At 40.1% G+C, this 15,148-nt stretch overlaps 1 protein-coding gene across 1 annotated transcript in view; it reads right to left on the bottom strand.

The window, feature by feature from the left end:
- CRYL1 (crystallin, lambda 1) overlaps positions 1 to 15,148 on the bottom strand; it is a 63,190-nt gene that overhangs the window by 10,006 nt on the left and 38,036 nt on the right. The window contains exon 7 of the mRNA XM_009327885.1: positions 7,323 to 7,428. Coding sequence (XP_009326160.1) covers positions 7,323 to 7,428 — 106 coding nt within the window. The remainder of the gene's footprint in view (positions 1 to 7,322; positions 7,429 to 15,148) is intronic.

The following is a 15,148-nucleotide window of genomic DNA, read 5'->3' as shown; positions in this document are numbered from 1 at the left end:
ACTCACAGCTGATGGCAGGAGCTGTTGCCAGCTGGACAATCACAACATCAAAAATGGCAATTCAGTCAAATACGGAAATTCAGTCAAATATGGCAATTCAAGCAAATCCACATGAGCAACTGGCAATAGAGGGAATGGCAAACAGAGCAGTGTCAATTACCAGTTATTCTGGTGCTTATCCAGCTGACGCAGGTCTATTATACCTAGACCAGTGCTGAACAGTTTGGGTTTGGTACTTTTCCAAACATCAAGGGGAACCTCTCAACCACCTGGTAAGCTTGTGTAATAATACCATAGATCTGAGTAGTTTTGATTCTGGTACAGTCAGGAGAAGATAGAAGAGAAGACTGTGTGCCAGAAATCTTTTTCACGAGCCTCAATCTAAAGAGATAACATTCGTATCTTGGGAAAGCTGAATGCTTGGATGAGGCTGATCCATTTACCTGGTGAATGTGAACTCCTAAGCTGGAGATGGCCTTCAAAGCTCACTCAGCCAGCTGGTCCTGGAAATTGAGCTCCGACTGGCAGCTCACCTACAGCTTGAATGAATCAGAACAATTTCTGGGTGGGTGTAGCTCACCAATGCAACAGAGACATGCCAAATGCAAGCTGGGTAATACAATTCACTCACTGCATGCAATGTATGAATGAAAAGAAGCCCTATGCAAAGTCAGCAAAATAGGAAAAGGTAAAAAAAAAAGTTACGGGTCTAGAGAAGAGCAGCAGCACTAGTACAGTTGATCTAAACATTGTGGCTGAAATGGCATGCAGTATACATGCCTGCATGTTGCTAAGTGGGGGGTGGACATTGCAAAATCTTTTGAGTCTCAAGTGAAGGAAATACACCAAAAGTTAGAATATACACATGGTCTCACTCAAAGATTAAAAAAATAATAATTTCAGAACAGCTAACTCAAGATAGCACTCCCAGCGTGAAACGTCAGTGGAGACTAGTGCAATCTTTAACTTGGTTTAAGTAATCAAGATCTATGCTGCCAGCTTCAAGAAGGTGCTTGAGCAATGGGCAATATTGCTGGAAAAATCACTTTGCTTTTCAACTGCAAACTCAAAACTGGCAAATATTTGACTCCAGGCCTTTAGACTTAGGAGTCCTTTGGTTCAAAGGTCAGGGCTATTGCAAAGGTGGATAAGAGCAGCACTTCACTGGAGCATAGGGACAAGAAGATGGAAAACAAATATGACAGAATCCCTTTAACTTTAATCCTTGTTGATACTGCACAGGGAGCAGCTTAAGCTGGAAGAATTAGCATCTGTAAACAGTGTGAAACAGACAGGGCAGCACCCGGGAGCTGGAGAAACAGGAAGAAGATGGCAAATGGGGCTGTTAAAAACAATCAGCATCTCTCCTGGCATCCAGCTGCTGTGCCCACACTGTGCCCCACTATCTCCAACTGGAGAAAAAGAATGGCACAAGATGCATCTGGGACAGAGAAACAGGGGAATCAACTCGCAGCACAGGAATGACAATGGTTTCCACTTGTCTACGTGGTTTGTTGACTCCCTGTCTAAACCTCCATTTTCCTTGCACACTCACCTCATCAATGTTGGAGGGAAGGGGCTGTGGGAGAAGGCAGATGTTGCAGCAGGTAACCAAGAACCATGAACACAGAACAGAAATACCTACAGGGAAGGTAGGAGTTCCCTGAATCTTCCTTCCACCACGTGTTTACGACTATGGAGGAGGGCGGAAGAAGAGGAATGAGTAACAAATGTTCTAAGGGAGTAGTGGATACAGGATTATAAAGATGAAAAGGGGAATACTCTATCTTCCTTGAAAGTTCCAAACCCACCCAGCATTTCTGACTTGTACAGTATAGTTACAGGAACATGTTATCACAAGCTAGACGAGGGCATTGATTCAAGGCTCTTCAGCTGCCCGTATGTATCTAGGAAATGCAAGGCTCTTTAGACCACCACCAAAGGAAGAATAAGCTGCTGCTTATTTAGCTTCAATGAGAGTCCAGGCAGTTCCTAAAATAGCTAATGAACTAGCTATGTCCCACAAGAATTTGTTCACATAACTACACTTCAGGTTTGCAGGTCCTTACTTAAAAGACTTGCACTGGTGTGGTGCAAACATGGGTATCAGTGAAATGCCTCCAGTTGCATCATCAAGATGAACAGGGTGTTGATGAAGGAAAAGGAACTCAGGACAGATATTTAGCTTAGAAGCATGCATAAAATGCTTCACTGCCCTGAGAAGACCTCTTCATAAGTGAGGTTCATGAACATAAAGGTGATGGGAGTAGTAGGAAAAAATAAGGGAAAACATGACAATATAAAATGTAGTATGTTCATGCATTATAGTATGTAAGCATCTTCAAGTGTCTTAGCTTCTTGTATGTTAAGTCTTACCCCTTCCTCTTCATAAGAAAGACAGGCATGAGAGCCAAAGGATGCAAGCAAGCAAACTTGGTAAACCAGTCTGGCAAGGACACTACACATGGGGCAAAACAAGGAAGGCACTGAGATATTTGTGAGAGAAAACAAGAGACAGGAGCAAGTGTTACCGGCAAGGATAGGGAACACGCCAAAACCAGAGGGTGCCTCACGATACTAAGTATTAACTTGATGACTTTGAACCTGATGAGCAGCATAATAAGTTACTGTAATGACTCAAAAAGAGTAGGTGAGATGGTCAAGCCACTGATGTAATAGCATCAACAATTTGAAAAGATTGGGGTGGAGTTGATTTTAGCAGGTAAAATCTAAGAAGAGGCTGCACTTGGTAAGACTGAAGATGAGTATGGATGAGAACAGAAAAGAAAGGGCATATTTCAGGAATATCGTAGAGGAATCTGTCATGGTTAGATTATGTTCAGAGAAAAAAAGTCCCAACTTCTTTGTTTTGCTGATAGAGGGATTACATTTCTAGACACTACAGCTCCAAGGAAAACTTTCTAAATGCAATCCTATCTTCATCAAGGGTGCGTCTGAACACAGATGCATGCTCTTAGTTAGGGTATGAATTCACAGGACGCTTGCTACTCTACATTAATTCCCATACAAATTCACTTAAGACTGTAGCTGCATGAATACTTTCAACTACCCTAAGACAGTGGTAGCACCAAAAAAAGTTTTATTCTCACTGTCCCTGTGTTACCATCTCAAAGGCAATGCACAAATATTTGTGCAGGACTGCTGTGAGCTGGATCAAGGAATTAAACTAAATTAACACGAACCACTTCTTTTGTTAGATCAGTTTCAAATCTGGGATGAATTCCTCAGTCTGAGCCACTTGGTGACCATACACATTCTTTCGTTAGCGCAAGGGAGAAGGATGCACCAAGATGTGTTCTTTAGAACACATCTATAATGACTTGAGCAATAAAGCATTCCTGTACAAAGTCATGTGCTCCCTTCAGAAGGTGGAGGGAACCACTTTACACCTAAGAGTCCATAGAAGGAAACCGGTGCACAGCAGCCGGTATGCTGAAATATGCAGCCGGTATTTACACCTTTACTTACTGCACACAAACTTCTTCATACAGAAAAACCCCGCAGCTGCATAGAGGCAAACAGCAGTTCTAGGAGGAGTATAAACTGCTTTCTTCAGCCTACTGGAAAGTGAATTGAATGTGTGTAAACAGGTACGAAATAACTGGTGGGTTCATGAAAGAAGAGGTTTTTGTATGATTATGTACCACTGTGATATTTCACCTCAGTAGTACCGTCTTACAAGTATTCCTGAATTAAGTTGAGATATTTTATTATCCTAAAACATAACAAGTGGGTTGGACAGAAATGGAGCCAATCTTCATTTTCTTAGATTTTACTACCTTAACTTAGAGATTCTCACACCTTCTACTTACTAGCTTGTGGTACAAAAGCTCCTGAACTGTGTTAAAGCTTGGTTTGCTCCCTATATGGCAGCATTAAAGCAGCAGCCACAGCAATGAAAATAATCTCTGCTTTTGAACCAGCCAGCATGCCTGTCTACAGTAATTGTTAAAAAACATGCTTGGCTATGTTTTGCCTAGCCAGACAAAAAAAAATTTCCTTCCTTTGAACTATGGCTTATGATTCCCCCCCCCCCCCCTTTCCTTTTCATGTTTTGTGCTTTTCAGGAGCAGAATGATTGTGCTGTATATCATCCAAAACCAATTCATCTGGCAGGTGCTTCTAAGACAAGCAAGCACTCCCACTTCCAGTAAGAGAAACGCAATTTTGACCATGAGGACTCATTCCTAGCTTACCAGATATTTGCACTTATATTACAGAAACCATACATCAGCCCCAACTTCCACACAACTCCTGTAGACACCTGTACAAATGCCAGAGTGAGCGATAGGTAGAATATGATCCTGGAATGGTGGTTTTATAAATGCAGGAGAGAAAGTAGCAACAAAGATCCTTCAACCTCCACCTATCCAGCTCTTCTGCTAATATTAGTAGTTTAGATCAAGATTAAATTCCAATTATAGCTCACTAAATAACCCACTAATAAAGTAACTGATCTAAGACAGCCACTTGTGAAATATATATGAAGAACTTTTGCTGCAAACATGTAAAACACAGTCTACGATAGTCTAGCCTCTGGTTTTACAGATGATTTTTTTTTTTTTTTGCAAGAGCTTAAAAGGAGCTGTCAGTTCAAGAGGCAAGAGATTCACGAGATACAATCTTACTGAGGTTGGATCATCTTCCGTATATTCACAGATAGCCAGGTACATATACAGGAGGGACACTGTGTCTGCTAACATAATCCCACAATAAGTAAACAGGTAAAATGACTTTAGTGAAGTCTATTGATTTCTTTGTAAAAGACTTAGCAGCATTTGTTGCGATGCTGCCATATGAAATCATAAGATGACAGACTCAAAAGACAGAGGTTACTGAAACTAAAATCAACATTAATTTTATTTACTGAAACCAACAATCAATATTATAACATTATGCGATTTGGATGTGCGTTTTTTCCCCACAAAGGAGTTTCCTTCCTGTCTGTTGCAATGCAGTTCTCAAATTGCTGTTGCTGCTTCTGCTCCTTTTAGTGACTTGACACAGTCATTTTATTCCATGTTCAAGGCTGTTGGCTCATTGCCATATATTCAAAATTCCTAATATTCATGCATGGATTAACAGGTAATCTGAAGTGGCCTGGATAATAGCTTTTGATAGGACCATTTATGAATATGGAGGAAAAGACATAAGAACAAACACAGGGGAAACCTGGCATTAGCACATAGGAAGTTCATGGGAGGATCTGGATGTATGCATCCCACAGGGAAAGAAATAACACTGATCTCAGAAAAAAATCTTTGGAATAATATTCTTTATTCAAAACCAAACAAAAATGTCACATCACCCTTACAAGGAAAAAAAACAAAAAACAAAAAACGTGACGACTTCATCTTCCAGGATCTCCCACAAATAACACTATTTTTCTCTCACGTGCTTCCTGCATCCTCAACATCCTTCCTCACTGATTAGCAGAGAGTTTAAGATTGTGGGTAATTAATATCTTATGGTTGTAAAGAAAGGCAGCTGCTGTGAAGTTGGTGAAGCTGCTAGACAGGCTAACAAACAGGATAGAGGGGGTTTCTTATCTCTACCTCCATCTTCCTCCAGTGATGAAAAACAGACACTATTAGTACAATGCATCAGAGCAGGCTGTCCTGGGCAATCAAGAGGAGGTCCATACTATTCCATATTATGTGAAGCAATACTGGGCAATCAAAGAGAAGTTGGCACTGGTACGGAACTATAACCATAAGCCAATATGTGTCCTGACATCAGCAATTTTGATTTAAACTGTCTCTGATGAGAGCAACAGCCTGAGTCAGCCTGCCAGCACATAAACAGGAGCAGCTCTAGATTCAGAGACAATGCATTTGCAAGACTGGGAGTGAAGCAATGCTTCTCATGATCCAAGTTACTGAACAAGGTGCTTTTGTGTAAGTAGCCCAGTCCACAAGTGCACTAATTACCTTCCTGCAGAGGATGGCATGGCAGCTTAGTGGAGTGGTGGGGGCAGGACTGGACAACCCTGGCCTGCAAAACTCCAGGTAGATTGCTGTGCTTAAGGCTAATACTACGTGCATCTGTTCTGTTCTATGTAAAGAATGTATATGGTTTATATTGAGTAAGTCTAAAATCACTGGAGAGGACTGGAAACTGTCAGATATTAATAGATCAGATGAGGGAAACTTGAAGGTGCCTCTATTTAGAGGATAGATGTTGTTTACCTAACAACGCACAAAAGCAAACACTTTGTGACATTTAATTTACTTATATACAACCAAACTGACAAGCTGAAAAACTCTGGTGGAGGATCCACAATTCCACATTCATGTCAAGGCTTAGTCAGCCTTAAGAGACGTAAGTTTCTGCCAAGTAACTAACCAATAAGTAGACATAAAATAACACTTCTAATTGTGCACTGATATTTTATGATCTTGGTTTCTTATTTTTATTTTATTGTTGTATTATTAGGCATTGCAGCAGTGCCTAAAAGATCCAGTAATGGAGCAGAGGCCTACCATGTCAGGGACCAGAAACTGAAAAACTCGTACAACACCGGAATAAAGACACAGCCCATAACATAAAGAGCTAAAAATGTACTTAGTTGATTTTCACTTCTTGAAGTTTTCATGTTTTGTTAAATTAATTGCTCAAACCTTTGTAACCCTGATCTGTAATTTTTATTTCATTTTACGCAATTAACTTTTTATTTAGCTACGATTCATGTATACTATTCCAAAAACATCTAAAAATCTGTCTTGACTATGCAAGACAGGTGTCGAACTTCTACTTGACTGCTTTGTCAAGTCAACTTTGTACGCACAATATTTTGTGGACAGAGGCAATTTTACTTCACTCAGGATCTAAGCCAGCTTAAAGCAAGCCAGCTCCAGCGATATTCACACTGAGCCTTTGCTATGAATTCAGGGACGGAGGGGGGGGAGGCACTCATCTATGGAAAGTGAGTTTCTATTGACACTGGATTAGCAGATGAACTTTTTCAATATTTTCTTCTCCTGACACTCAAGACAGTCCTGAACTATGGGTACGACAATGTTTGCAAAGCATTGGGACAAATCTTGGAAAAAATGAAGGGCACAGCTAGTGTTTCAATGATTTATCATCTTTCATCTGAGTGCTTACAATAGGATAGTCAATATCCATTTCCTTCCATCTGACCTCAAGTTTTAGATCAATTTTCCTTTTCTTATCATGACAGTAAAGAGAGAGATAAGTCATAGTTGCAACAATTCTAACCTGGCTTGTTATGTAACATTTCCAGAGTCTTGTGCAATGTAAGCCTTCCCTTCATATTCATATAATTTTAAACTACCTACCTTCTGCATTAAGATGCATGGTTTCCAGAGGTCCAATAAATGCGTATCGCATTCCCAATCCATCAGACATCACAAGGTCTAGATCAGTAGGAGACACTACTCCTTCCTAAGTAGCAAAAGTAGAACAGGAAGGAAGATTTGTGAATGTTCGGTTTTAATGCAAAATTGCACCCACTTCTTGTATATAATTAAAAAACTAAAGAAGTAATAAAAAATAAGGCTAGAAATAGCAGTTAGCTTGCAAACAGAAACACAACTGTTTGCCAGAAATGTCCATCTATTATGCAAGCCTTCCTACAGTTCAGTATAAACACTCATTCACATCTCTAAGATTGCTGTACTTCATAATCCAAATACACTTTGATAGTTTCACAGTATCTTATTTTTAAATTTATAAATTAATACACTTTCATACAATATGTACTATTTGTACACACTAGTTTGCCTGATACTTATTACTTACAATAATTCATGTACTAAAACTAAATTGAGCTGTTTATGTTAACCAATATACTTTTTTCTCAGAAACTGAGAATTGGACAACACAGAGCAAACGTGACACTCTTAATGGCACATGACCAAAAGAGTTTATATCAAATCCAAGTACTATACCAGCCCTTTTAAATACAGGAGTTTTGGCTAAATCTTACACCTCCCTTCATATTCTCTTAGTTCTGGATTTTGGGGCAGAGAATTGGAAGAATGGGGGTGCAGCAGGGGGTACTACCCCTGAGGCCACCTGCAAACAAGGCTGGGACCAAACGCGCAGGCAATGCAGCTCCCACTCCCTCCCACAAAACTCACTGAACATTCAACCTACCCAGCCTCAACCTGGCCAGGTTCTTGAGTTCATTGCCAGCCTCACATCAGAGCTAGCAGGATACAGAGCATGCAAAATGAAGTATTTCTCCTGTTAAAGGCTGAGCACTGCTGTTCCGCCCACATGGTAGCACTTACAAGAAAGCCAACACCCCCATCAGGTTAGGGCAAGCACCCAAAGGCTTGTAAAAAAATGAGTTACAGTTCATTACCTTATAGATTTACTTAAGAACAACAATATTTATTATATGAGGTTGTTTTCCACCTACCAGAAAGATATAAACGAACTAAGACCTGTTCTAACCACTTCCATCAGATAAAGCTTGGTTTCAGGAACTTGCCTTCTTTATTCAGAGAGACATAAAACATTTTCTTCTGGTTAAGAAGGTGAAAGAGATGCTGAACTGCCTCTAATTTGTCTTCTCACCCTACCTTGAGGTGCTCTCCCGACTCAGTGCCTCTTTCTCCACAAGACCCTTTGAGCTGCAGAATACAAGTATGTATACTCATCTGCTTGGCCAAAGACAGGTCTTTTTCTGTTAACTTTCCCTCTCGCAGGGCCCCGTCGGAATGCTCCTTTGTATCACAGTGATCAGCTAGAGTTACGGGTGCACAGGACAGCTCTCCTGACCTGTTGTAGACATTGACACCTGAGCTAGACATCTAGAGTCTCTTTATAATCACTAGGGACAAAAAAGAAATCAGCATCCTAAAGCAGGCATCTAGAATAGGTAAGATGAGTTGTGTCCTAAAAGGGCCTAAGTCTCCTCACCAACTGAAAGATGACTAAGAAGCTTGGATGCCAATGTCTACATTGTAGAAATCCCATCTTAAGTGAGCTGAATCCCACCCACAGTGCCTTCCCTGTGCTTATCAACTACATCATCTACCATTACTTTAAAAGAAAATAATAACCCAAGGACCAACATAACTTCTACAGCTGGCCACAGACATGAAATTTCATTATCTCAGGCTTAAATAGAGCCTTTTATAAGACTCAACCTCATGTCTCAATCTGTTAGTAGGCATTGCTCCTATCAAAAACAAGCCCGGCTGAATCCCTGTTGCAGGTGGCTTTTGAACTCTATCTTGAAAAGGAAATGATAACGTAATTATTAAGATCTACCCACCACATATGGAACACGCAGCTCTAGTAACTATTTAATTAGACAAAACAGCAGGGATAAAGGAAGCATTATTTTCTTCAACTTAAAGGTCAGGCATAGGCATGGTAAAGTAACTCATCGAGAGGCAGACAGGAAGGTCTGCATAAAGACAGGACTAAACACGAACTGCAGACAGTGTTCAGATTACAGAACCAGCATCAGTGTAACTAACACAGGCACCATACGTTCTGTGAAAGTTTTTTCCCCTGACACGGCAACACAACTTCTCTGAACAACATCAGCAAAGTCAACAAAAGCACTCTTCTGTTGGGAGTGCTTCATCCAAACAAAGAGTTTATGCTGGTAAAGCCGTGCTTGATGAGTGATTTTTTTTTTTTTCCTGGTTGACATGGATTTGTGGACAAAAGATTAACCACAAGGTCCAGACAAGCATTTGAACCACAGCAGCAGTTAAAAACTGTAAACCTAACATTAAAGAGTTAACAGGCTCTTGAAACACTTCAGAATCATTGCAAATTAATTTTCCAATTAAAAAATGATTTACTTCTTTTAATACAATAGTCCTCAGCTTTGGTACTGACATTTGAAGACCAGGTGCCCTCAGAATCATGAGATGAGTGCTTTGCTCTTGGCCTTTTGACTACAGCTGTAATTTTATGGTTACAGCTGCTGAAAGGCAAAAATTGCTGCTACTAGAAGAACATGACAGATCCCTCCAGTTGAGGGATATATTATTCTATACATGTGAGCTCAGTTTCTCCTTGTCATATAGACCCTCTTAAAGAAAAGCCTTCTACTTTTTCTCTTCAGAAATGAAAAACATATGAGAAACAAGTTAGACCGTCTTCCCCTAGGGAATAACCCTACTCCCACTTATGTTAAGGAGATCATAAGTTGGTGGAATGATTCAGCAGGGTGGGTGCAAGGTCAGAAAGGTGTCTTCCACAAGGATCGGTGTTTATGCTAAGAAGTAAACAATAAAGAGTTCCAACCCAGTTTCATTAAGTCTAGGTGTTTAACAATCTTCCCACAGGGATTTTTCATCCTCTTCATCCTGGGTAACCCTTCTTGTAAGCCTTCCTCTCGAGCACTTGTCAGAGAGAAGAGGAAGTGTGTTAGAGTTCACCAGAATCTTTCACAGCTACAGAATTAAGAATTTAATTTAACGTAAATTCCACCAAAATCCTCAGTGACCCCAATGGCCAGTCAAACTTCAAGATCTAGACTAGCTCAGGATCCTCTACGCTTCTTATGACACAGTTTATATACCACAATTTCATCTTCCTGGAGATTTTTATCTCCTGTGATGCCACAGTATTGTCCTAATGCTCCTTTGGTATTTTATTAGTGCTTCTCACTACACAGGGATCCTTTTCTCCTTTCCAAAAACCTGTGGTGGTTCTGCAGTCTCCACCTTTAGGCCCTGACCCAGCCTCCTTGGTTTTAATCAACAGCCTTCACATCTGTGAGTCACACCCACATTGCAACTTCCATCACTGACTTGGTTTGTAATCATATTAATGTGACATAGCCAAAAAAACAATCTTACTTTTTCTGATACTACCAATTCACCATGCTCTCCTACTCACTCCAGTCTGTCTATAGAGTTATTTTGGACTCTACTCCCTCCCTGGCCACATACTATCTGTATCCAAATTTGCCACTTCATCCTCTGTATCTCTGAAATCCAGTATATTTTTTTTCTGATTGCCACTAATATATGCATTCTCTCTCAGCAGCACTTGTTACACCCTTCTCTTCACTCTCACTTTAATCAAGTCACTTCAATCCACGCCCTGATGTGATCTTTTTCCAGTCCTGTCATTTTGAGCATATGACTTCTCTCCTAAATCCCTCTGCAAGCACCATCTCTTTCCATTTCATCATGTTTGAGAAACTTGTTGTCCTACACACTTCACACCTCCTTACTTTGCTGTCCTTTATCTTCCTTCTTCCATGGCACTCTTACTCACCTCACCCTATAAGAAACACTTAGTATCAACACTATTTTTCTCCCTGGCCCTTTAAACTTCCTTTTATGATATCCCCCTTTTATGGGGCACTGTAACTAGATGTTTAACCCTCTACCTTATCTTTGATCTTTTGGAAAGGCCCTTTGGATAACACTATAGTACAATTATTAATAATAAGATATTTGGAATTAAAAAAGTCTTGCCAGCATTTAAGGACTGCCAAGCTAGTCACCTGGGAAGGGAGAGGGGTACATAAACTAGGGACTGAAGCCAATGCACCTGATTGCTGTGAAAATGAACTAAAATGGACACACAGCCAAACCATGTCTGTTTATTTTCCGAAAGATTAACAAAAATGGCAGGACTGCCCATTCTTGTCTTTTACAATTACTATAATCTAAAAGAAAACCCACTTTTAAAGAAAAAATACATTAAGACAGCATCAAAAGCTTATACAAAGGAAAATACAGACTTTAAAAGACACTTATCATACAATCATCACGCAAATAGTTTTAGCAGGTTCTTAAAAGCAGCTGAAACTCCTAAATTAGATCAGCGCTGAAAAACTGCCACATTCTCTTCACTAGCTCTGCTGCTGTATTTCATGACCTCCTTGCAAATTCCAGGTGATGCTTAGAAAAATATTTCACCAACATAAGCTTCCACTCAGTAATCCACAGTTAAAGGACAGTCCCTAGATATTCAGAGTAAGGTTTGAGACTTTTGATCTGAAGCGTTGGTGAAACTTTTGGTTGTTAATTTCTGGATGAAGTCAACCAAAACTTTACCTTCAGAACAAGACAAAATCAAGCTATTTAACTAACTCTTTTGCAACATAATCCCAAGCTACTATAGAATGTATTGGTACTGGTAAAAGTACAAAAGTAATAGTGTCACCAGTGCACAGGGTGCTTCTGAGGCAAATAAAGGCAGTAAGTCTCTGCTCAAAGGAGTTATGAACAAAATCAGATATACCAGGGACCATTGCCAATGGAGGCATGAGAAAGTAAATAAATTGCAATAGGGAATAACAGAGAAAGCTGTTTGAGATATTTTTCCTATTACTGGCTACAGATTGTTCTAATGGTTCCAAATTTATAATATCAAAATTTCAGGCTGAAAAGAGAGGAATAAGGTTCTTCAACCTCACCATCTTTTACTCATCATAATCAGCTTTGCAACACTTCTACCAGAAACCTAAGAATTAAAAACATAAATAAGAAACTTACAAGAATTTCGATCTCACACATGCTATGTGGTCCTACAGAAAGTTCTCAGATACATGACCTTAAAGAGACAGACCAGAGTGTTCCCAGTATCTGCATTTTCATGGAATAAATGTGGAGCATGGGGAGACAGAGATAACTGATGCAAAATTGCCACAAACACCTGCATTGCCCAAGCGCTCATGACTTGAAAGTCAAAACAATGTTCAGAAAGACATTGTCAGACAAAAGACTAACTTGAATCCAAACCAAAACATCTCATTTAGCACTCCTGCCTCAAAGGGGAGCACTTGCTTGAATTCCTTCTTTTAGGCCCATAAATTAATCTATGGTCTTCACTTCTAAGTTCTTGTAAAGTCAAACTTCTGCATCCTTAAATCCATGTTCCTAATTATCCACATGGCCAAAGTTCTCAGCACCCAACTGTATGTCTCCAAATGAGTTTTCATTCTCCTACTTTCCTACAAATTGGGATCTCAACCTTCAGGCCTCCTAATTTTTCACCACCTTAACTCTGTACTTCCCACTCCCACATTTGGCCCAGTCCTGCATTCACAGCACTCATTTTGTGCCCAGCTTTAAAATCCCAGCCTCCCTGTGTATGCTCCTGGGGACTCCAACACTTTTGGCAAAGACAAACTGTATCCCCAATACCCAGGTTTCTCATTGCTACTTTCATCACTTTGCCCTGAATTATGCTTCTCTCTCTGCTCCAGCATCCGTGCCCACATGCAATTTGAGCACCATGTGGAGTCTGAGCCTGAACCCAACCTGCTGGCAGGGCCTCACCTCAGATTTCTGGCTGTGTTATAGCCTCTCCTACCCTTGGACCCACATGGCAGAAGTTGGTGAGCCCCACGCATCATCCAGCATGCAGCTATATTTACCACATTGCTTTCTATACAGCCCCACGTTCATGTTCATGCTCTGTATCAGAGCCCTTCTCCCATCATATGATCCCTGTCCTATGCCTCACCCATCACACCTCCCAACACAGCACTGCTAAAGAAGAGAGAGACCGGCAGGTCGTCAGTTGCCGAGCAACATTTGGGAACTAACGTGTATCCTGCAAGCTGCTCAGTCCATTTGTGATGAAGTTTTCCAGATAAATGTTGTTAGTACAGCTGTACCTGCATGTCTGTCCTACCACCAATGCTTTTTTTAACAGTACATTAATACTTCTACCGGAGAAGCTTCCACTAGTTTCTTGAATGAAATAAGCTCAACTGACACAAAAAAAAAGAAAAAAAAAAGAAAAAAAAAGACCGTCCATGCAAAGGTGTCTGTACTTGGACTTTGATAAAACTATACGTGCACATATGTGCATGTATAAGATCACTCCCCTGCCATTACTATAAATATTTTTGAGGCAAGGACGCAGATGAGAACTTTAAAGCTTGCATCTCAGCAAAGTCCTCAAAAAAACCAGATGGTTGTTTACCTAAAGGGGCTGATTTAAGATCATTTCAAGTGGCTTCAAAACACTTGGAGACTGCTGCTATGTTTCTCTCCTGGTTCACACGCAGCATTTATATCTGGAATATTTGTGTCCTTGTTATGTGGCAAAGAACAGATACACCGCAGTGCAAATACAACAGTCCTCTAGCAACACCACAGGTTTTTCTCAAGCACTCACCATGTTAAAATTAAAGAAAATTTATAACAGTATTTCTGAAGCACTGATCAGTTGATGACATGTAACTGTAGGCATACAAAGATACTTGTTCAGACCTCTACAACCACTAATAAAACAAGTAAGCTTGAAATTATGTTTTATGGTTCTGTCTCATTGTTTTTGTACAATAGTCAAAAGCAATATACAATTATTAGCATCAAAATACCACAGTGTTCATAAGTAATTTCGTAAGAATGTCATGTCTGCATTCAAGCTGACTTGGATTGCCTCATCCAACACACGCAATTTACGTATCTAACCACAAAAGGATTAATAGTGTGGTCATATTGGACAAGAATGCTTTAATATGTCCCTCCTGCTAATACATGTAGTTTATCTTCTGCCCCCAGTACTTCTTAGAGTAAGGAAAAGTTTTGCTACCAGAAGGAATCAATGTGAGTAAAACTTGATTTTTAGGAGCCTCTCAAAGACTGAGAGTTAGGGAGGCTGACGTTTTCAACAATAAGGACTGAAAAGTGACTTAACAATCAGAAGCAAGAAATATTTTTCCCCACTTTGAAAGTGGAAACACCAAAAGAACATGACTAGCGATAAAAATTACTACGTTGGCAGCACAACAGTAGAAACACCGAAACTGCCCCAGGCCTGCAGCTCTAACCTATCTGCAGTGATTCTCCTCCCATCAAAGGCAGTGTGTAGCCTGAAGTCACACAGCTGAAACTATACACCTTTGATAGCTGGTATTTGTCCAGGCTTTTGGAATGGAAATACAGCCAAAGTTGTTACAGTTTAAATGTGTATTTGCCTGAAACGCAATAAAAATATACAAAACAGAACAACGTGGAAACTTTGATGATGCAGAGGGAAAGCAACTTTCATCATCTGTCAGTGGTTCAAGCACTATTTTGTTACTATTCATATACCACCACCCACACAAAAAGCACCCATACAGGTTCATACTAAAGGTTCACCTCACATCAACACCTCTTTTCGGATAGTAGCCCATGAAGGTTTCTTACACTCTTTACCTAACAGAGGACCAACT

The sequence above is a fragment of the Pygoscelis adeliae genome, unplaced genomic scaffold, assembly GCF_000699105.1.
Source record: "Pygoscelis adeliae isolate BGI_AS28 unplaced genomic scaffold, ASM69910v1 Scaffold14, whole genome shotgun sequence".
Classification (NCBI taxonomy): domain Eukaryota; kingdom Metazoa; phylum Chordata; class Aves; order Sphenisciformes; family Spheniscidae; genus Pygoscelis; species Pygoscelis adeliae.
This window is presented reverse-complemented; position numbering and strand designations above follow the sequence as displayed.